Source organism: Phyllostomus discolor, chromosome 1 (genome assembly GCF_004126475.2).
Source record: "Phyllostomus discolor isolate MPI-MPIP mPhyDis1 chromosome 1, mPhyDis1.pri.v3, whole genome shotgun sequence".
Lineage (NCBI taxonomy): Eukaryota > Metazoa > Chordata > Mammalia > Chiroptera > Phyllostomidae > Phyllostomus > Phyllostomus discolor.
Genome location: NC_040903.2, coordinates 173,253,513 through 173,277,861, shown reverse-complemented (window position 1 = coordinate 173,277,861; position 24,349 = coordinate 173,253,513). Strand labels below are relative to the sequence as shown.

At 37.3% G+C, this 24,349-nt stretch overlaps 1 protein-coding gene across 10 annotated transcripts in view; it reads left to right on the top strand.

The window, feature by feature from the left end:
• The window catches only part of HERC1 (HECT and RLD domain containing E3 ubiquitin protein ligase family member 1), a 177,553-nt gene that overhangs the window by 104,226 nt on the left and 48,978 nt on the right, over positions 1–24,349 (top strand). For 8 of the 10 annotated variants that reach the window (XR_004905037.1, XR_004905043.1, XR_004905041.1 and 5 more), the window contains 12 exons: positions 93–330; positions 482–675; positions 1,343–1,498; positions 2,953–3,059; positions 3,595–3,705; positions 6,326–6,502; positions 10,997–11,236; positions 11,613–11,696; positions 12,990–13,510; positions 15,180–15,955; positions 17,204–17,402; positions 19,810–19,970. Coding sequence is in view for 2 of the 10 variants with exons in the window: in XM_036034506.1 (XP_035890399.1) it covers positions 93–330; positions 482–675; positions 1,343–1,498; positions 2,953–3,059; positions 3,595–3,705; positions 6,326–6,502; positions 10,997–11,236; positions 11,613–11,696; positions 12,990–13,510; positions 15,180–15,955; positions 17,204–17,402; positions 19,810–19,970 (2,964 nt within the window). In the remaining 8 variants the exon portion in view is untranslated. The remainder of the gene's footprint in view (positions 1–92; positions 331–481; positions 676–1,342; positions 1,499–2,952; positions 3,060–3,594; positions 3,706–6,325; positions 6,503–10,996; positions 11,237–11,612; positions 11,697–12,989; positions 13,511–15,179; positions 15,956–17,203; positions 17,403–19,809; positions 19,971–24,349) is intronic. The other 2 variants (XR_004905038.1, XR_004905040.1) reach the window with 2 other exon arrangements.

Below are 24,349 nucleotides of genomic sequence, written 5' to 3'. Positions count from 1 at the left end.
ATATTTATATTTTAGAATATGGTTTATTTTAGTAAATGATTTATTTACTTCAGAAAGATTTTCAACTGTCTTTCTTTCTTTTTTTTTTTTAGAAGCCCAGCAACGTCTCCTTTTGGTTACAGTGTTCGCCCTGAGTGTTCACTATCAACCAGTGGATGTTTCTTTGGCAATTTCCACTGGTCTGCTAAATGTATTGTCACAGTTATGTGGCACAGACACTATGCTAGGACAGCCCCTGCAGTTGTTGCCAAAGACCGGTGTTTCTCAGCTTAGCACAGCTTTAAAAGTGGCTAGTACAAGATTGCTCCAGATTCTAGCCATCACTACAGGGTGAGCATTGTAGATGTCTTGGTAGAGAACTGTGTTGGAGCTGGTCTTTTTACATTTTAAATTTCCATTTCCCCCTAATCTCCTTTATGTATTTAAGTATAACATTTGTCCTCCTGTGTTATTACATTTTTTCCCCTGTTATTTCCTATAGGACCTATGCTGATAAACTGAGCCCCAAGGTAGTTCAGTCCTTGTTGGATCTACTCTGTAGTCAGTTGAAGAATTTGTTGTCCCAAGCTGGTGTACTACTTATGGCCTCTTTTGGAGAAGCGGAAGGAGAAGAGGGTGAAGAAGAAGAAAAAAAAGTTGACTCCAGTGGAGAAACTGAGAAGAGAGATTTTAGAGGTATCATAAACTTTTTTCTCTATCAGATAGTTCTCTGGCTTCAAAATTCAGAGGGTGGAAGGAAACTATGAGAAGATGACAAGAGAGATTGGTGCTGATGCTGATGGAAAAACTGGAAGTTTGGTTAGGGCAAGTTCATGTGAAAAATCTGAAGGATTTTGAGCTCAGGCAAACCAGACTCAAGCCTAGAAATTTGTTGCTTTGTAGAATCTGAAAACACAGCCTTTTTTAGAGATGTGATTCTTAATTTGACGGGGGGTGATCTATGAACTTTTTGAAAATGTGATTAAATTTGTGAACTCTATTACTAGGTAAATACACACACATACACGATTTATTATGTATCTACTTCAAATTCTATCCAATAGAATTCTAGGCTTGGGTAGGAGAACTAAGTACACATGCTTTTTGGGTACAAAACCAAGTACACATGCTTTATTCTAGCAACACACTATTGTAAACAGATGTGAAATATATTTTAAGTTTGGCTTTATTTTCTGTTCTTTTCCCATTCTGTTATTTAAATTTTAAAAATTCACCATTAGACAACCTAGATTTTAATTTAGGTTTGTGTTTACCGCAATCTAAATGTAACTTTTTTGAGATAAGACTGCTTCCTGTTTGTTGGCTTTTGATTATAATGTAAATTTGTCTCTTCACTCTTTAGCTGCACTTAGAAAACAGCACGCAGCCGAACTGCATCTGGGGGATTTTTTAGTTTTTCTTCGCAGAGTTGTATCTTCAAAAGCAATTCAGTCAAAAATGGCTTCCCCTAAGTGGACAGAGGTACTTCTGAATATAGCATCTCAGAAGTGTTCTTCAGGTACATGACCTTTGCCTTGTTTTAGAGTACTTTTAAACATCACGTGTGTTTTAGTCAGATAATGTCAGACTTTAACAACATTGAATACGTGACGTTGATTTCGAGACTTTTTTTTCTTGTTTTCTAAATACTTATTTAATCAAATAAAAACTCTAATTTTCAGAGTAAAAATTGATAGGAATTAATAGTAGAAAGTAGCCTTGGAGAAGTTCAAGGATTTCATTGAGAACTTGGCTCTATTTGTTCAGATAATAGCAATAAAAATAAGCAGGGAACATCATGTTTTTTATGATAATTTGGCACAGATTTTGACCTCACTTATTGGATTATCAAAATACAAATCTGAAAGCAAAACAAAATACAAACCTGAATTTGTCCATTCTCTCTTATCATGGTCTGATTTCTGTGTTTTGATTGTAACTTCTCATTGAGTGCTGTCCATGAAAGTTCTGTATAATAAGCTTAATTCCTGGTTCTGAGCCAAAAAATCTAGTCAGTCTTTTTCTAGTCTGTTTTTTTTTTATGGTGGTAAAATATACATAAAATAAAATTTCCCATTTTAACCATTTAAGTGTACATTTTAGTGACATTCAGTGTTTCTTAACCATTACTAGCCTCCATTTCCAGAACTTTTTCATTATCCTACTCTTTTAAATATGCTAAAACATAATGTAATCTTCCATTGTACATGTTATTTTATTTTATTTTTTTGTACATGTTATTTTATATGTACATATTCTCAATATACTGGTTTTTCTTAACTAATATAACTTACAACAGCTTTCTTTTCTCTTTAATAAAAGAAATCTATAGTACAGATTAAGGTCTTAGAGCATAAAGAAAAATCAGATATTCACTTATTTTCAGTTGGCTTTATTGCAGTAATGGGTATAATAAATAGTATCAGTATCCTGTCTCTACCTTTGCTTACTTTAGAAGAGTATAAACTGTTTATTCCCATTAACTCTAACAGTCTCTCTGAAGCAGTCAGGGCATGGACAGAGAAGAAGCAATGAAAGGGTATGAATAATAAGCCTTAGCTTTAGGGATTAACAGACCTATTTAAAATTCTACCTCTGCCTCTCCTGAGCTCTGTGGCTTTGGTCAAGTTACTTACCTTTTTCTGAGCCTCAGTTTCCTCATCAGTAAAATCAGTATATAATATAGGATTTGTGAGGATCAACAGAGTTAATACGTATGAAATTCATAGCACAGTACCTGGCACAGGTAGTTACTATAGTGCTATTTCTTTTATGTACATAAAAACTGAAATGTAAACAAGAATATTGGTATACCTTAATGGATGTGGGATGAATCCAGAATTATTGTGATAAGAGGTTGAAATGAATTCCTTTCTACCCATAAATGCTTAGCAGCCTCAGGAATATTTTTTCAAGAAGCTCATTTAAACTTTAAGTCACACTGATATTAAGAAAATGTCTTTCCTCTTCCAGGTATTCCTCTAGTTGGTAACTTAAGAACGAGGCTCCTTGCACTTCACGTCCTTGAGGCTGTGCTACCAGCTTGTGAATCGGGTGTAGAAGATGATCAAATGGCCCAGGTTTCTATTTTTAAAGTTGTTAGAAAATGTTTTTGACATCCACAACATGATTCAGCCAAAATCTAACTTACAGTCTCTTCAGTTGTAAATATATTATTTATTCAGTAGCAAAACTTTCACTTCTGAGATTACTTTCTTTATAATTTCATCTCCAAGCAAGGAGAGAGAGAAATTAAATAATGAGATTTAAGAAGGAGGGGGATAGTGAATACTTGCAAGGTCAGAAGGAAAGGAAAACCTGTGAAATTTCTTAGTAGTTTTGGGCATCTACAGAGAAATGTGTGAGGTTGATTGGCCAATTCAGAGGTCTATGTAGTAAGGCAACATGAGGACAGTGGAATTCACTTTCTATTGAGTTAATGATGTTTCTTTTTTAAAAAAAGGTATTTAACTTACAACCATCCAAAGTAGCTGTTGGACATTGATGTAATCAAATGTCACATGTGACTCAGTATTATAGTTGAATGATTTTACCTTTTTTAAATTTAAAATTACCCTATACAAATTTTATCATTCCTCTTCCTTCGATAAATAGGTTGTTGAACGCTTATTTTCCCTTTTGTCGGATTGTATGTGGGAAACACCCATTGCTCAGGCCAAACATGCTATTCAGATAAAGGAAAAAGAACAAGAAATAAAACTACAGGTAACTGATTCCTCCAAAAAGTTATTTTTAAATACCACAAGTGAATGAATATCCTGTCTCTGGATTTCTTTTCCTCTGAGGGATCTTGTTCTATCAGTGATTCCATTTCCCTTCTGCATTCTGCCTCTTTCTCTCCACTAGTCCCTTACCCTCATTTTATAAACATCTCTCATTCCCACCTCCAAAGTCCTTTTTTAGATCACGAAGCCTTCCTGTCTTCTCCGTTGTCCTTCATTGCTAAACTTCTCAGAAGAATGCTCTTGTACATATTTGTCACTTTCTTACATCTCGTTATCTCTTCAGTCCAATTGTTTATCTTCTATCAAAGCATGGAACTTAAATGACAAAGGTAAGTGTTAAGTGCTAAAAACAGTGTACACTTTTTTGTCCACATCTTACTTGACCTTTTAAAACTGTAGTCTTCTGTTGTTTCTCGAACACTTCCTTCTCCTAGATCTTCATATATCCTCTGCCAATTCTTGATTCCTTCTGGAGGCGTCTCTTCTTTGCTGCCACTTTTTCCTTGCCTTCATTCATCCCAAACTCTCGTGTTCCTCAGAGTTCTATCCTTAGCTTTTTCAGCAGTCAGCCACACCGACCTATACACATTGCCTTCCAAATTTAACTGCTAGCCTAGGTGTCTCTCCCTGAAACCCTTCTCCCCTCTTTTTGTCCTTCCACCATTTTTTACTTTTTATTTTTCTGTTGTTATACCACCATATACTTAGCTTTCCAGACCTGAATTCCTAGGAACAGAGCTACCTTAATTCTTCTCTTGGTTTTCATGATTTCACACTTTTTCTGGTTTTCTTTCTGTCTCAATATCATGGCCTTTGCTTCTTATTCTCTTTTATTGGTTCTCCCTCTTTTATTCAATCTGAGTGTTGGAGTATTTCAAGGCTTAGTCCCAAGACCCCTTCCTTTTCTCAGTTGTCACCCCCCATTCGCTTTCTTGTACCCAACCAAACCCTATTCAGACCCATGTGCTGTTGAGTCCCAAACTTTTAACGCCAGTTTTGACATTTTTTCTGAATCGCAGACTTATGTACTACTTGCCTTACCAGTTAAGTAATAGCCTAAGAGGCATCTTATACTCGGTAGTATCCTTAGTTCAATCACATCCTATTTCTTCACTAGGCTTTCTCATCGTTCTACGTAGTAACTCTACCAAAAAAACTAGAAGTCATCTTTGATTTCTCTCTTTCTCTCTCCCCTCCCATTTCTCCAGTCATACAATCTTCAAGTCTCACTGATCCTCTGTAAAACATAACTTGAATTTGCTCATGTCCCCATTCCTCTGCCATTGACCCTATTATCACCCACTGTCAACTGGTCTTTCTGCTTACATTATTAACCCCCTTTCATCCATTCTCTACACAGGATCCAGAGTGATCTTTTAAAATAATAAATCAGAGCATGTTGGTCCCCTGTTAAAACCCTCTAGGGGTTTCATCATTCTTGGGATAAAATCTAGAATTTCTTGTTCTTTCCTCTTTATACTCTGAATAATTTGCCTTCTTCCTGTTTCTTGGACAAACTAAGCTTCTTGTTTTTTTACCTTTGGGTTTTGCACCTGCTATTCTCTCTACCTAGTACTTCCCTCAAATATGTTTCTCAGAGGTTAACTTCTTATTTATGTCTCAGTTATCACTTCCTCAGAGTGTCCTTTCCTGATCCTTAATCTAGAGTTAGTTGTTACACAGACTTGTTACATCGCCTTTTTAAATTTCAACGTAGCACTTATTACCTGATATTTTCTTTTTTAGATATTCCTGTCTTCACCTTTCAAAATATAAGTTCCATAAGAGCAGAGACCTTATCTGTTTAATATACTGCTGAATATGTAGTACCTGGTAGTGCGTTGCACATAGTAGATGCCTAATAAATTCTTATTGAATGAATGAATGAATGAATGAATGAATTCAAGTCCTCAGTAGTTCTTACCTAAACTCTTGCAGTAATTTCCTGGTTGGTCTCTCTGCTTTCACCCTGCATACTCCTGGCAAAGCAATGTTTATACAACACAAATCTGATCAGTGATCTACTAACAAATCATGCTTTGTAGGCATTCCCTATTATCTTTAGAGTAAAATTTAATGGCATTCAAGGCCTTTTATAATTTTACTACTCTTTCTCTTTCTCGGCCCCTTTTCTGCCAATCTCATCTTCCAGACTTTCCACATTGCTTGCAGTTATTTTAAATCACTGAACTCTGTTGCACCTTCATGCCTTGACACATGCTGTACATACTGCCTTTCTGTCCTTTGACCAGCTGCTAAATGCCCTCTCATCATTCAGGACTCAGCTCAGAAGCCATCTTCTTTTGCTTACCTTTTCCTTTTCAGGCATGGTTAGATATTTAAACTTTAATGTTGCTGCTATCCCCGTTGTATAACTGCTGTTACTCTATCACTATAATATTGATGTTATTTATTTGTTTCTCTGTCCCCTAATTGTATTGTAAGCTCTTCATGGGCAGGACCATGCTGTATTTATTATTGTGTTCCCATTGCCTGCATAGTAGTTGGTATGTTTGTGGGCTCAAACTAACCAGTTTTAGAATATATATTAACTGACATCTGGGTTACTCCAAAATACTGACCAACTTCCTTTCTGGTAGAAGCAGGGAGAGCTGGAGGAAGAAGATGAGAATCTCCCCATACAAGAAGTATCCTTTGACCCAGAGAAAGCTCAGTGTTGCATAGTAGAGAATGGACAAATTTTAACTCATGGCAGTGGAGGAAAAGGCTATGGATTGGCATCAACTGGAGTAACTTCTGGTTGCTATCAGTGGAAGGTTTGTAGAATTCCAAGTAGTTTTTAGCTTGTTGTCTTTTATTCCTTTTTACAGGTTCTTTTGAAACACGTGTGGAATCACTTTTTAAAAATTATATGTAAATATTCTGTCATGTAAGATGTTAACATAAATGGCAATAGAATTAGGGGTATATGGGAATTCTATTATTTTGGTACATCTTCTGTAATTCTAAAATTACCTCATAAATTTTAAAATGAATGGTTAAAGAATCACAGTAGTCCCTCCCATTGCATACCCAGCAATGAAAGCACAGTAACAGGGGTGATATTTCTGCCTGGAAAAGCCCATTAGAGATTCTGTGCCCAAGATTCTTATTGGATGCTGTTCACATACCCTCTGCCTGGGGTATACTAGAATTTTAGATTCCCAGAAGGAAAGCAGGTGTTTAGTATAAATTATATTATTGTCCAAACAGTCTCGGCGCAGTGAGCCACACTTATCAATTAGGGGAAGTTTTTATCAGTGTAGGGAACAATGTAGCAATCTAGTTCCTAAATGTCAGCCAAGGGCCAACACTGCAAGTAGACCATTTTAAGAATAGCCCTCTCTACTGTGTTAACTCCTTTTTTTGTACAGTCCACCCCTTTATCTCTTGGCTACTGTGTCTTTACAGTAAAATTATTATCAGCGGGGCTTTGTGCAGCAGGGTGAGACCAACCTATAGTATCAAATTCACTTATGCTTTTTAGGGGTCCTAGACTTAGCCAGTTAAAACAAATGTTACTGACCATAAATATCTATATTAAAAAGTCATGTTACTTTGTCCTTAAGCTTTTGTATTAACTTTTAAAAACTGGGTTAGGCATCAATTTAGCACAGCACAACTCTGGCCAGTCTAGAGCTCAGATAAGTATCATGAGTGCATACACAAGAAATATAATCCCAGAGGGCATACATGGTATCCCCGGAAACAAAGAGATTGTAATTGTTAGTGACCCCTAGTCAGGATATATAGTAATCAGCCAGAACGAGTTAACAGGGACCCAGTGTGACCTCCTACCCTCTGTTCCCAGTGCAGTGTGAATAATTTAGTTGAGTCCTTGATTTCAGAGGGACTGTCTAAAGGCAGTGAGTTAAATGGTTTAGCTTGTCTGTGACATTAGTGTATCTGCATTAAGAGTGTAGATGATATCTGGAGGTGTTCTGTGGAAAGCATAGGACCTGGGGCCACCCTCTGCGTTTAGTAGTCTGTCATGCATGGTGGGAGGTTCAACAGCCAGTTTGAACTTAAAGTGCTCAAAACAGGCTTTAAGACAACATGGATACTTTTTCCTTCTAGGAGGGCATACAGTTCTGAAAAACAAAGGTCATTAATGTCCTCTCCTTTCCTTCATATTTCCCTAGGTTCTGGGTTTTTGTTTTTTTCACCCTTATTCTAAAATCATGTGTCCCATTTAGAAATTATAACTGGAAGACTATTTCAGTAATTTTTAATTTTCATCTAGACTTTTTGTCCAGATGGGTTGGGTACAAGAGGGACAAAATAGTTTTCACACAAAAGCATTTCTAGACAACTTAACCAGAAAGGTTAGGAATTGGTCAAAATCCCAATTAAAAATTTTTTTTTTACAAAATAGGTTTACCAAATATTCTACCTCCTTGTATCATAATTATTTATCCAGTGAGCAGCCTAGAAAAGATTACTCACTCTCTTTCCAAGGAGAACTTATCTACTAAGGCATGTATATCAGAAGAAAGATGAGGCAGGTAGAGACAGTCTGTCAGTGTCTTGTGGCAGACTGCAACTAAATCAAAAGGCTGAACATAATTTGATAGCAGTGGGACATCCCCAAGAAGAGGTTGAAAGTCTAATTTGTTAAAAAGTGGTTGGAGGAGTCATACTCCCTGTGGTATGCCCTCCTACAACTTTCAGCTTTTGGTAGGATTCACAAGTTTGCAAGGCAATCACTTTCTCTGTCAAAAATCTAAGAATGTGTCCCCTTCCCAGGGGCCTTTGTAAGAGATCCAGACAGTCCAGCCATAAGCCATGATGTTTTCATAGTTTATGACACCACAGAAGAGTCTTAAATGTGTAATAGTCCCAGAGTTTGAGTTTTATTCATTGGACCATGCCTTTAGTTGAGCACAGTTCATGATGGGTTGAACCAGCCCATGGCAGACGGTATCAGGTTTTAATTTAAAGTCTGGTCCAGGCAATTAGAATCTGTGAATTCAGGAATCTTAGGCTTTCCTAAGCCCTTTTTAAGCATTGTCAGTCTGAGAGTCCAAATGTACCTACTCAAAATGGGTATTCAGGCTGGAAAATCATCAGTCAGCCTCTATGGATCAAACATCTGATTTTACAGGAACTCATTGCCAACTAAAAACTTCTTCTTACAACTCTAAAAGTGTATCCATATGTTTCCATCTGGAGATTGCTACTCTTTTATTTTGTCTTCCTTTTTCCAGAGGCTCCAATAGTAAAAAAATATTATCAGTTATGGAAACTTGTTTTGTTTCCAATACTCAAAGAGTTTAAATTTCAGTCTACTCACTGGTTGCAAAAAACAAGGAAGTTGTGTCCTGCTAATATGTTTTCCTTTGCAGCTTTCATTGATCAGGATGATTTCTTAGTATTTATGAAGTTACAAGCATATAAAAATTTATGAATTTTTATCCTGCATCCAGATGCAGTAGCCATAGAACAAAGCTCTTTTTTAAAATTTATTTCCCCCATCAGATCCCAAGTTTACCATAGCATATATTTAGCCTTCACAGGGTTAATTGATTGGACGAGAGGTACTGCTACAGCAGTGGTAGTGTCTAAACTAAAAAAAGAAACTAAAAAGGCCATTCTAGAGGAGAGAATAACAAAATGCCCCTTGGCTTCTCATTTTTTCTCACTTTAGCTGGCAAGGCCAAAAGCATCCAGGGGATTCGGCCAGCCAGCACTGAGAGGCTGGTGATTTCCCTGCCTGAAGTGCATGTTTTGGGGATGGGTCTGTTATTTTTGAATTTCATAAATAACCCACACCTTTCACAACAGGTAACAACTCGCTGTTTTATAACATGTGTGTGACTCCATGGCCATCAGGCACCAGAGCTGTGCCTTTCCCCACTTCTCTCTTTCCCTAAGAAACCCTATAACTGTATCTTAATGAGTTGGAGTCTCTAGTGAGTCCCATGTTTGCCACCACTGTGTCAGGTTCCCCCAAGATCACCCCCATATTCAAAGATTTGTTAGAAAGACTTATGGGATGAAATGTGTGGTTGTACTTACGACTAAGATTTATTATAACAACACAATAAGGACACATGGCTCGATAATAAGGGAAAAAGAGACAAGCGGAATCCATGTGCAGGCTTCCTTATGTCTCTCCCTCCCATAAGTGGTAACATGGAGCACACTCTTTCCCTAGCAGCAAAATGCAGCAACATGTGTGTGATGTTTTAGGGAAGCCCATTAGAAACTTAGCACCCAAGATTTCTATTGGTGGCTGGTTGTGAAGGTGCACTCTGCCTGTCATGTACCAAAATTCCAGACTTCCAGAAGGAAAGCAGGTAGTCAGCATAAACCACATCATATGTTCAAACATTCTGGGCCGGGTGAACCACCCTTATCACTTAGGGAAAGTTTTGTATCAATGTAGGAAACTGCTTACCAGTTGAATACCCAGATACTAGCCAGGGGCCAGGGTTATAAGCATAACTTTTTAAAGATAATAGGCTTGGGACTGCTACATTAACTCTTTTCTGCACAGAAGTATACACAAGAGAGTACTTAGAAAATTTGTATGCAAAGAATTGAAGTTTCCCATGAATAATTTTCTGGACTGCCCTGACTGGTGTGGACTAGTGGGTTGGGCATCGTCCCGTAAAGTGAAAGGTTGCCATTTGGATTCCTGGTCAGGGCACATACCTGGGTTGTTGGCCAGGTCCCTGGTTAGGGGTGTGCGACAGGCAACAGATCGATATTTCTCTCGCACATCAATGTTTCTCTCCCTTCCTTCCCCTCTCTCTAAAAATAAATAAATAAAATTTTTTAAAAATAACAATTTTCTGGACTAGACATGTTTCCTCAGATTCATAATTAAGATGTAAGCTAAAATTGCTTATTTAAAATAAGTACTCAAGCCATAGGGAATATTTTAATAACTATGTAAGGTATTAGGTGAGTACTAGACTTATGGGAGAATCACCTTGTAAGTTATATAAATGTCTAACCACTATGCTGAACACTTGAAACTAATATAAAATATTAATATTCAATAGAATAAATGCCAATTATTGAAAACTTTTAATAAGCACTAAATGTTCTACAAGGTAAAAGTTAAATTTGTTGAAAAATCTTTATAAAATGATGTGATTTATTTCATTCGTATGTTGTTTTCACTTAGGCTAAAAATAAAATTAGGTTCTTATAAATAAATCAATATTATTTATAAACATATTTCTCTGTATTGGTTTGTACAGTTCATAATATATATAAACAGGTGTTTTGAATATTAGTGAACATTACTGTTTTCATTTTAGTTTTACATTGTGAAGGAAAACAGAGGTAATGAAGGCACATGTGTTGGAGTTTCTCGATGGCCAGTACATGACTTCAACCACCGTACTACCTCAGATATGTGGCTCTATCGGGCCTACAGTGGTAACCTCTATCACAATGGAGAACAGACTCTGACATTGTCAAGCTTTACTCAAGGAGATTTCATTACCTGTGTGTTGGACATGGAAGCCAGGACCATTTCCTTTGGTAAAAATGGAGAGGTACTAAAATGCATTCACAAACATTGCATGTTTTCTTTTTTTTATTTGCACTCAACTTGGTTATTTAAGTGCTAGTTATTCAGCTTATAGTTTGTCTATTCTTTGCTTTTTCTCTGATACCTTTTGGTTCTTACAGTATTTATCAGCACTAGATCAATATCAGGAAGACAGTAAAATTCCAGTAAGATTATTGAAACAGATGAACAAATTAGTATCATTTATTATATGTGGAATATCCTCGGTTAGCAAGATTAATTAAGATTTCACTGTAGTAACTTTGATCTGTCTCCTAAGAGCTTTGAATCTTAATGTGATTGGATATTATCAGTTTAACTATTTTTTTGTTTCCTTTTCATCGTCTCTGCCACACTCATAGGAACCCAAATTAGCTTTTGAAGATGTGGATGCAGCAGAGTTGTACCCATGTGTGATGTTCTATAGTAGCAACCCTGGGGAAAAGGTAAATGAAACCTCAAGTCTAAAGCATAAAGAAAAATTTTTATTAATATTTGTTAGCATTAGATAGAGCTAATAATTGCAAGTTATTTATACCATTAAAAGTACCTGCTCAGGTAATTTACTGTTCTAGAAGAAGGTTAGATTACTTTTAGAAATTGCCTTTACTTTTATTAAGACACTATTTGATATTCTAGCATTATCAATAGAGTGAGTCAACTTTCAAGCATATGTGCAATTCTAAGAATTACAGGAAATAGTTTAGGGATGATCTGGTTTATTGGCAATTATATGAGAGTGAAATATAGAAATAATCTTAAATGTAATCAGATATCATTAGCTGAATAATGGAAGTTCCGTTGTGATGGGGAAGCTGTCTTTCATTGATTCAGCTGAAAGGGGGTTCTCAGATCTTGTAGCTGGTGTAAATTCAGTCCCTAAAGAGATACCCTTTCAGTATAAACTACTTTTTCTCCTCATCCAAAACCCAGGCAGAGACAATCTTCTTTGTGGTCTCCCTATGCTGGTGGGTAGATTTATTTTCTACTCCATCCTTTCATTTGGGGATGTTGTATAGCCTAAGTCTGATCTTCAGAATTTCTAGTTATTCTTTTTTAGGAAGTTTTCACGCTCTCATATATAATAGTTCAATAGTGGAAGTACTGGACTTGGTAAATCCTAATCATGAAAGTTGCTTTTTATTTTTAAATTTTCAAAAGTTATAATTTCAGGCTGTTAACATTTTTTTGAACATTTACTGTACTAATAAACACTTCTGAACATTCACTGTACTAATAAGCATTATGTGCATAGTTCCATTTAATTTTTAAAATAACCTACTATTACTATTAAAATAACCTACTAGATACTATTGTTAGTGTCATTTTTTTCAGATGAAAAAGCTGAAGTTTAATGAGATTAAATAATTTTCCAAGATTGTGTAGAGTTATGATTTGAACCCAAGTCTTGCTCTTATAACCTCTATATATCTTATTTGAAATGTGTGTCCAAATAGGGACCATCCCAGTTATCTAGATTTATAATTTTATCTTTTTGTCCCTTAAACAATATAATATGGTTCCAGGACTCAGTATTATTCTAGAGTCTTGAGGATGAGAGAGAATAGATCCTAAGGTTTTTTTTGGGGGGGAGTGGGGAGGGCTAAATTGAGTCAGTCACATATATCTTATTTGCTCACTCCTCATTGGAGTCAGTAGTATTACATGTGCCAGAATTTATAGTGACTGTTAATTTAGGAGAACTATTAATATTTCACACTTGCTACTCTCTTTTACAGGTGAAAATTTGTGATATGCAGATGCGTGGAACACCACGAGACTTACTTCCAGGAGACCCCATTTGTAGTCCAGTAGCAGCAGTGCTGGCAGAGGCCACTATTCAACTTATCCGAATCCTTCACCGAACAGACCGTTGGACTTACTGCATTAACAAAAAAATGATGGAAAGGCTGCACAAAATTAAGATATGTATTAAAGAGTCAGGTCAGAAGCTAAAGAAAAGCCGCTCGGTTCAAAGCCGAGAGGAAAATGAAATGAGGGAGGAGAAGGAGAACAAAGAGGAAGAGAAAGGTAAACATAATAGACATGGCCTTGCTGACCTCTCAGAGCCGCAGCTGAGGACTCTTTGCATAGAGGTGTGGCCTGTGCTGGCAGTGATAGGAGGAGTTGATGCTGGCCTTAGAGTTGGAGGTCGGTGTGTTCACAAGCAAACTGGGCGCCATGCCACGCTGCTGGGAGTGGTCAAAGAGGGCAGCACGTCTGCCAAGGTCCAATGGGATGAAGCAGAAATTACTATCAGGTATGATCTGTTGAGTTACACTTATAGCAAACGAGTATTTAATGGTGACATGGGCCATTGCCTGTGGACAGTGAGTAGCTATGTATTTTAGGTGAGCTGCCAATTAACTTTTTAAAATACTTTTTTTCATATAGTTGGGTATGAGTATTGTAATTTTATAAAGAAATATTTCCTAATTCTGTGTTCCTTAGAATACTAGCAGTTTGTAAAGTTTATAGTTTTTTTTTAATTGTTTTGTTTTGTGAAGAAGTGATAAGCTCACTAGTTTAGGTTTAACTGGGATCCTTCTTTTTATTTTTTCATTTGGCTTCCTGCTTATCATTTCCATTACTCACTGGGATAGAAAAAGCCAGCCAGCAGAATCTATTACATTTTCTGTAGGAGGGCTTTGAATATATGACAGCAACATTTGAGTGACTAAAATTAGATTTTGAATTATCTGTGATTTTAAGTATTCTTGCTTTTTTTTTAAGCAGATATTTCTATCCCCTTACAATATTTGACACAAACTGTTTATGTACTTAAAAGCATTTAGATATGTTTTACAGTCAAATAGGATTTGTGTGAAATAGAAACTTCATATGTTTAAAAAGAAATATGTCAAGTATCTCCATCAATAAGGGGGACACATTCATAATTTTATCATTTGAAAATAGGGATTTATTGGTGATATTATATAACTTCATTATCTGCTTAATGATTCTTTAATATGACATGGGATAATATCTAAAGCAGTGGTTCCCAAGGATTTTTTTGAGGCAGTACTGATTTAGAATCTAACAGTAGCTATAGACCCTCTTAGCTGAAAAATACTCATAAATAAGTTTACACACAATTTCAGAAGTGAATGGACTTCACCTCCCTCCATTCCACCAAGCTAAGAAGCCAGTGAAAATTTTACAGTGTTACATGGAAATATCTTCCTTTTATTTTATTCTTTGCCTTGTTTCAGAAAGAATTTATGAAGCTTTATTAATATGGATACAATATACATTAGCAAAATAAGTTAAAACAAATAAAAATGAGGCAAAAGGACAGTAAGATTAGGAAGATTAAGTTAGAGAACCAAGATTTAGGTTAATCCAACAAATGTATTAACCTAATGTACATCAGTAATTGTCAGAGAACATTTGGCCTACCTCCTGTTTTTGTAAATGAAGTTAAAGAGCCACATTCTACTTAGGTATATCATTGGCTTTTTTCACACTATGGTGGCAGGGTTGAAAGGTTACAGTAGAGACTGTGTGGCCTACAAGATCTAAAATACAAGGTGGGCAAAAGTAGGTTTATGGTTGTTTATATGGAAAAATATATAATACAAGAATAAGTTCTGTTTCATATACTCACAACTATAAGCCTACTTTTGCACATACCATATTTACTGTTTGGCTCTCAGAAATTTTGCTGATTCCTGGCTTACATCATATTATAGTAAATATTTTTATTTGAAAGCACATGCACATCTCATTGCTTTTGCATTTAATGTCACATCTCCCCATTTTCTTATAATAGACTCATTTTTCTGTCTGTAATGACTTCTTTAGCTTGTGGAAATTATTCTCTGTATTGTGTACATGATACATCTTATTTTGTCTACATTATTTTCTGTACCTTCCTCCTGTCTATCCCTCACTTGCTTCTTCCTGTGTCATTCTGATCTTTATTAAAGCTTCCCAACTTTTTGGTCGCCTAGTGATACTCCATTGTATAATCTGGAACCCTGTGAACCACTGCCGTTTGATGTGGCGCGATTCCGAGGCCTGACGGCTTCTGTGCTGCTGGACCTCACGTATCTGACTGGCATTCATGAAGACATGGGCAAACAGAGCACCAAGCGACATGAAAAGAAACACCGACATGAATCTGAGGAGAAAGGGGATGTTGAGCAGAAAATGGAGAGTGAGTCTGCTTTAGATATGCGAACAGGCCTAACATCTGATGATGTCAAAAGTCAGGGTACCACAAGCTCCAAGTCAGAAAATGAAATAGCTTCATTTTCTTTAGATCCAACCCTGCCAGGTGTGGAATCTCAACACCAAATAACAGAAGGAAAGAGAAAGAATCATGAACATGTGTCCAAAAACCATGACATACCCCAGTCAGAAATCAGAGCAGTCCAGCTGTCCTATCTCTACCTCGGTGCTATGAAATCACTTAGTGCTCTTCTTGGCTGTAGTAAATATGCTGAGCTGTTGCTGATACCAAAAGTTCTGGCTGAAAATGGCCACAACTCAGACTGTGCAAGCTCTCCAGTTGTGCACGAAGACGTGGAAATGCGTGCAGCCCTGCAATTCTTGATGCGACACATGGTGAAGAGAGCAGTCATGCGGTCACCCATAAAGAGAGCATTGGGATTAGCTGATCTGGAACGAGCTCAAGCCATGATCTATAAATTAGTGGTCAGTGGGCTTTTGGAAGACCAGTTTGGGGGCAAAATTAAGCAAGGTATGTTAATCCGATCGTTTGTTTGTTTGTTTGTTTTTGCTTCAGTGCTGTTGAAATTATAATTGTCAGAAGTGATGTATTCTGTAACTGATTTATAAAAAAATTTTTGGCCAAAGCAATATTCATACCATTTTTCCTTTGGAAGGTAAACAGTTCTTTTTTGTTTCTTTTATATTAATAATCTACTTACAATTTTCTATTTTAGACCTGTAAAGCATTATAATTTAATAATAATTACTACATTTTGTAAAACCAAAATTTAACTTCATGCCACAAAAAGTACTCCAGTTTTTATTGATCTGGTTCAAAATATATATTATTTTAATGAATTCTCAGAGACATTTTAAAGTATTACTTTTATAGAGTCTGTATGGTATATAACAGCAATCTTGTTTTATCTTTTATCATCACCTTTGGAAATAACATGAATTCTAAGATTAAAATGAGATTCATTCAGTAAATATTTATTGAATGCTTACTATGTGTCAGGGATTCTGGGGAATCAACAATGAACAAAATGAAGATGCTTGCTGTCATGGAACTTCCATTGTTTTAATTCTTTCTTCCCTTCCTCTCCTGCCTTCCTCTCCTTTTCTTTTACTCCCATCCTTTCTTTCTTAAACAGTAAATAGACAGAGAGAGGTGCATGTGCATAAAATAGAAGTGTTAAGATTGTGGTGTTTGTGAAAGTACATGGCCATAATTTAGCAAACCTTAATAGAATTAGCTATCTTTGTAGCAGCTAATTTTACTTTTTTAACTTTTAGGAGTAGTTTATTTTGTAAGGTATTGTCCTTTTCAGAGCACAGAGTTTCTGTCTGTATTTTCATATTCTTATATTTACATGTCTTCATCTTTGCCTGTTTAAACACTAAAGATAGGCATCAAAATAAAAGTGCTAAGGAAATACAGTTTTAATCATCTTTGAGGAATCTCTGGTCAAATCTTAATATGCATAAGTGAGACTATTTTTTTTTTGTTTTTAAGAGGACCTTCCCTAACAAAAAGAAATGAATAATCATGGGCTTGTTAAATTTTTTTTCTATAGAATCTACAATTATGAGTACAGTAGTGAACACAATGTATATATGTAAGAACATTTTTTCTGTGAATCTTTTATAGAAATTGATAATTATGAAATACAATTAGAAACTTTCCAAATTAAATGCTAATAGTTTTCTATTCCCAGGTCACATTTGCAAAAAAACAAATCCTTACTGCTTTCTTCACTTTTACCTTGGTTTATAGAGATTGATCAACAAGCTGAAGAAAGTGACCAAGCTCAGCAGGCACAGACCCCAGTTACCACTAGCCCATCAGCCTCGAGCACAACTTCTTTTATGAGCAGCTCCCTAGAGGACACCACAACTGCCACCACTCCAGTCACTGACACAGAAACAGTACCTGCGTCTGAGTCCCCAGGAGTGATGCCACTAAGTCTCCTCAGGTAGGGAAGTTGACCTTCAGAGTGTGCCGTATTTGATGCCCATGATTATGAGCACACACTTGTTCTCTTCTGAAGAATGTACCCAACTAAATTCAAAGGCATTCTGTAGCTACAAGAAATCTAAGAGTCACATGGTCAAACCCAATTTACTGAAGTTGGAAATGTCTCTTAGAAGTTTAACAACTTGCCCCAAGTCTCACAGCTAGTTACTGGTGTCTCAGAGCTAATCAACTGTGTATCTGCCAATCAGGTACTCAGGACCCTATCTCCTTACAAGTCTTTTTTTTTTTTTTTGGCTAGGCTTTTGAATATGTTTTTCATCAAAAAGTAAATTCTTGAATTTCAGCTGTTCCAGCTTTAAGAAAGAGCTCACCTCCATGAAATAAATTTTCTTTTCTCAGGTTATTTTTCCTTTAAAGCATAATTCCTTTATTCTTTTTTTTTAAGATTTTATTTATTTATTTTTAGAGAGGGAAGGGAGGGAGACAGAGAGAGAGAGAAACATCAGGTTGCTGGGGGCCATGGCCTGCAACCCAGGCATGTGCCCTGACTGGGAATCAAACCTGCGACACTTTGGTTCGCAGCCCGTGCTCAGTCCACTGAGCTATACCAGTCTGGGCAATTCCTTTATTCTTACTGTAAGGCCAAGCAAGTCTACTTTGCAAATGAAAGAACGTGTCTGTGATGTTTCTCCAGTCAAACCTATTTTAGTAGATTTATAAATTTTGAATAACATTTAAGTTTCTTTTTGCTTCACTTTGCCAAATGTATACATAAAAAATGAAACCCTTGAAAGAAGCTCTCTAGGGTGGGGCGATTTTGTGAGCTCTCTCACCTAGGGCTTATGTGAAATAAAGAGAAGGAAAATGGATAGTCTCCCTTTTTCTTCTATCTTCCCCCCTTCCCTTAACTGACAGGTCATTATTACTCCCCAGTGTGTAGACTGACATCTTAAGAGAGTAGAAGAGAGTGGCTATTATTATAATGATTCTTAATTTTTGGTGTTCACAAGAGCTACGCGGGAAACTTTTTAAAGCCCTGGGGATATATTTCCCAACAATTCTCTCAGTAGATCTTGTGGGGCACATAGTTTGTATTTGAATCAAGTTTCCCCAGTGATTCTTGATGCAGTGACCACACATTAAGAATTATGGCTCTAGTTTTGGGCAGAAAGAATACTAATCCTAGTAGCTACCATTGGCCAGTCCTCACACATCTGCCTCTTAACTCTCACTTAAGTAACACAGTTCCAGATGGTGTTTCTTTTTAAGAAAGGAAGATGAGAGAAAGGGTAGGAGAGGAAGGATGGGATATTCTAATATTGTTTTTAAGGCATCCACAGAGGGTCAGCAGCACTGTGACTCCTTTTTGCCTTTCAGCTCTGTAGTGTAGGCATAGGATTCAGTCCTCTAGTAGTGCTGTCTTGCTCCCAGGTGCATTCACCAGGCCTTGTGACTCCTCATTTCTTCTCAGTCTTCATTTCCCTGTTATTGGCTGGGACTATATTAGAGCTATAGTTGTCTCTGCCTGTCTGAATATCATTTTACATAAGCAAAATCAGCAACAACTGCTCCCTATACAAATCCAGTCTTACCACAATTATTTGACTGCATCGGCAGTACTTTCTTGATGCTTAAAAAGTTATTATTTCGGTTGGGCAAATCAAAAAAGCAGTCAGCAGGATTTTCCTGGACTTTGTTCTTTAGCCAGTGTCTGCCTTCTCAGCCTGAGAGGGGCTGCCTCTCCATACCTTGCTCTCTCTGCGCAGCTGACATATCATTCTTATGCTATATTTCAGTTGTGCTGGGTAACTGGACAGTTTCCTTTCCTAACTTACCTATAGACTGTTGCCTTGAATCCATGTGAATAATTTCATGGCTAGCTAGTGAATTTATATTTGAAGTAGCTGTAAATTACCTATCTTGAAAAGTGTGTTTTATTCTATAACTGCTGTATGCCTACCAAAATACCCTTGTTATCTTGGTGTTATAGTAAAGTTCCCTGAATGCAGTGATTTTTAAAACTCTGTTTTGTTAATTGCTCTCCTATATTCCTCCAGCTGCTATGTTGTTGGTATTTTGCTGAACAAATGATGAGATATTATTCGTGGGATAGTAAAAGCATCTTAGGAGATACTGATTTTTAAACTATGGAATGTTTTTCCCTCCCAATTAATTATAGCTAACTTGTATAGTTTTCCAGGTCACATATTCTTTTATAAGACTGTGAGTATATACAGGTTTGGGTAAAAGTAGGTTTACAGCTGTGAGTTCTCAAAACACAGAGTTTATTTTTGTATTATTATTTATTAATTATTATATTATTTTTCATAGGAACAACTGGAAACCTACTTTTGCCTTGTGTTTTGTAACTAGATTTTTATACTAACCATGCTGTTTTCTTAAAGGCAAATGTTCTCTAGTTACCCCACCACCACCGTACTTCCCACACGACGTGCACAGACTCCTCCAATATCATCGTTACCAACCTCGCCTTCTGATGAAGTAGGAAGGAGGCAGAGTTTAACTTCTCCTGATTCCCAGTCAGCAAGGCCAGCTAACCGCACAGGTGCGTGTGTTATGCACTATGACCCCAAGCCTCTTTTGACATTCCAGATGTGTGAGACTATTATTTAAGCACTGTGTTTTGTCTTCATTGAAGATAAAGCAGTGATTTTAGTTGAGGGGGGTCCACCCCATCAAACTGAACTGTCTTGTCTATTTTGAATCTGTAGATTGAATTATTGCTATTTGGGAAAGAATAATGTGCAGTACATCAGTCACTAGACCTTTCTTCTTTTCTTTAAAAAATATGTGTATTTTTTTATTTTAAAATTACAGTTGGCATTGAATATTATTTCAGGTATACAGCATAGTGGTTGGATATTTATATAACTTACAAAGTGATACCTTGATATATCTAATACCCAGCTGGCACCATACATGGTTATTACAATATTATTCACTATATTCCTTATCGTGTGCTTTACATCTGATGAATATTTTATAACTACCAATCTGCACGTCTTAATCATTATCACCTTTTCCCCTCATCTCTCCAGACCTCTTCGCATCTGGCAACCAAACCTCCTTCTTTCTAATAATAAAGGCATTTTTTAGTGCTATGAATTTCCCTTTAAACACTGCTTTTGCTGCACTTCATACATTTTTTAAAATTATATTTTGTTGATTACGCTATTACAGTTGTCCCAGTTTTTCCCCCTTTGTCCCGCTCCACCCAACAGCTCCCACTCCTTCAGGCAGTTCCCATACAGTTGTTCGTGTCCATGGCTCATGCGTGTAAGTTCTTTGGCTACTCCATTTCCTATACTGTACTCGACATCCTCATGGCTTTTCTGTAACTACCTATTTGTACTACTTAATCTCCTCACCTCTTTACCCTTTCTTGCATACCCTGCTCCCATCTGGCAACTATCAAAAAGCTCTCCATGATTCTGTCTTTGTTCTTGTTTGCTTAGTTTGTTTTTATAGAGTCAATTGTTGATAGATATGTATTTTTGTCATGTTATTGTTCATAGTTTTGATCTTCTTTTTCTTAAGTCCCTTTAATACTCCATGTAATAATGATTTGGTGATAGTGAACTCTTTTAGTTTCTTCTTGTCTGGGAAGCTCTTTATCTGTCCTTTGATTCTACATGATATCTTTGCTGGATAGAGCAGTCTTGGCTGTAGGTCTCTGCTTTTCATGACTTGGAGCATTTCTTGCCATTCCCTTCTAGCTTACAGTTTCCTTTGAGAAATCAGTGGACAGTCTTATGGGAACTCCCCTATAGGTAACTCTCTTCTTTTCTCTTGCTTTTAAGATTCTCTCTTTATCTTTACTTTAACCTTTGGCATTTTAATTATGATGTGTCTTGGAGTGGATTCCTTTGCAAACACCTTGTTTGGGACTCTGTGCTTCCTAGACTTGCATGTCTATTTCCTCCACCAAATTAGAGAAGTTTTCTTTCATTATTTTTTCAGATAGATTTTCAATTTCTTGCTCTTTCTTTTCTCCTTCTGACACCCTTGTGATATGAATGCTGGACCTCTTGAAGTTGTCCCAGAGGCTGCTTACACTATCCTCATCATTTTGGATTATTTTTCCTTTGTGTTTTTCTGATTGGTTGTTTTGCTTCCTTATGTTCCAAATCATTGATTTGATTATCAGCTTCATTCACTCTGCTGTTGTTTTCCTGTAAGTTTTATTTCAATTAGTGAACCCTTCATTTCTGACTGGATCTTTTTCATGCTGTTGAGGTCTTCACTAAGTTCCTTGAGCATCCTTATAACCAGTGTTTTGAGCTCTGCATCTGATAGATAGCTAATCTCCATTTTGGTTAGTTCTTTTTGTGGAGTTCTGATCTTTTTTTTTTTCCATTTGGGCCATGTTTCTTTGTCTCCTCATTTTGGCAGCCTCCCTGTGTTTGTTTCCATGTATTAGGTAGAGCTGCTGTGACTCCCTGTCTTGGTAGCGTGGCTTAATATAGTACATGTCCTGTAGGGTCCAGTGACACAGCCTCCCCTATCACCTAAGCTTGGTACTCAAGATGTGTCCTTTGTGTGGGCTGAATACACCTTCCTCTTACAGTTGAGCCTTGGTTGCTGTTGGCAGGTCAATGGTAGGGGTGTACTCAGGCCAGTCAGTTGCAAGGATTGGCTTTGACCACTGATCACCAACCTGCACCTTTCGTGGAGGATCAGCTGTGCAGGGGCAGTTTGGAGGTGCTCTGACTTGCTCTTTAGCTGTCTACTGGGTGTGTAGGCCCTGGGGTTTCCCAAGTGCTGCAGGCCAAGGTCAGCCCCTGCCTGTGTTTTGTCCAGGGCTACCCTGTCTGAGCTATAAAGCAGTTTGAGATGGTTGTTATGTGTGCTGGGCTTGGAGATTCCCAGGTGAAGCCAAACTGTGAATCTAGACTGGCTACTGCTTATGCTAGGCCTGGGACCACTTAGAAGAGATAGAGTGGCTAAGGATTCACTGAGGTCAGCTTTTGCTTATTTGCAGGGATTTAGGAACTTGTAGAGCATGAGCCAAGATCAGTCATTCATGTGGAAAAGTGTCTGTTAACAGCCTGGATGGGCCTGTAAGTTAGATGCAGCAGAGTCTGGGGATCTCCAGGGCGGGGCAAACAATGTTAGCCAGGTTGTTGGAGTCTCAGATACAGCACCTGCCTTTTGGGTCTGTGGCTCAGTCTGCATGGATGTGGTTTAATTATGTAGTTGTCAGACTTTTCATTCAACTCAATTTCTGATGGTTCTGAGTAAAGGTTGTTCTATAATTTAGTTGTAATTTTGGTCATTAACCTTTTCTTCTGCAGTGTCTGATATGCTCTTAACCTATCCAGTGTGTATTTTCCATTTAGACACTGAGGTTTCTTTTCTAGAAGTTTAACATAGGTCTTTTCTTTAAATCTTCTGTATCTTTTTAACATGCTCAACATTACTTTCTACCTTATCAAATACATGGAATACAATCAGTTCTCATTATAAGAATAGTTACATTTTATAAAGTCACTGAACACTGAATTAATGAAAAGTGAATCATTGCTCCAAGGTAAAATACAGGGCTAGGTTTCTGTGAGTTTCTAGTCAAGTTTTGTCGACTAATTAATATATAACCTTGTCTTATGTATGTTTCTATTTAATTCAACATTAAATTTTACATATATTGTTGAATCATCAGCATCCAAGTCATGACCAGCAATGACATAATTCATGCCTGAATGAAGTTTATCTGATACATATGTTTTCTCAATAAGGCAACCCCCACAGATTTTTACAGCCAGGGGTATTCAGTCTTTATTTTCCCATGCTGAAACCCTGGGTTTCATTGTCTATCTTGTTTCTCCTGGCTTACCTGCATGTGAGTGTGGGGTTGCCTACTATTACAGCCTTCTTTTATTTAGGAATGCCAGACAGCATTTCAACACTGTGTTTGGGGGCCATTTAAGCAGAAATAACCAACAAAAAGGACAAAAAGGCAAAAAATGTAACACTAAATAGACTGTGGAAATAGACTGTGAATAGACTGGGACACTTTTTCATAGTTTGAGAGCTTAAACAACGATGTACAAGCCAAGATAGAGGCATAGGCAGAAACACTTTGCTTCCTTGCACAACCAAAAGAAGGATAACAACAAATTTTAAAACAAAGAACAACCAGAACTGCCAGAAAATCATTTGTATGGATGTCCAACAACCAAAGAGTTAAAGAAAGATTCATCCAGACTGGTAGGAGGAGCAGAGATGGGCAGCCAGGGTGGCAAGGACACACAGCAAGGCAAGGGCCACACAGGTGACCCCACATTCACGCACAGGTAAGCCAGGAGGAACAGTGGAGGAGCAAGACAGACCATGATACCCAGGGTTTCAGCATGGGAAACTAAAGATTGAAAACCCCTGGCTGTAAAAACCTGTGGGAGTTGTGGCAGTGGGAGGAACTCCCAGCCTCACAGGAGAGTTTGTTGAGGCCTACAGGGTCCTAAAGCATACACAAACCCACCCACCTGTGAATCAGCACAAGAAAGGGCATGATCCACTTGTGGGAAGCGAGGGAAGTGACAGAAAGTGGGACAAAAGCAGAGTCAGCAGCATTGTTCCCTCTTGGACCCCTCCCCGACAACGTAGCAAAGAGGATTGCCCCACCCTGGCGAATACCTAAGGCTCTATCCCTTACACATAACAGGTGCACCAAGACAAAGAAATATGGCCCAAATGAAGAACAGATCAAAACTCCAGAAAAAGAACTACACGACAAGGAGATAAACAACCTATCTGATGCAGAGTCCAAAACATTGGTAATCAGGATGCTCACAGAATTGATTGAGCTTAGTTACAAAATGAAGGAAGAAATGAAGGCTACACAAAATGAAGTAAAGGAAAATATATAGGGAACCAACAGTGAAGGTAAGGAAACTGAGACTCAAATCAGCAATTTGGGCCAGAAGG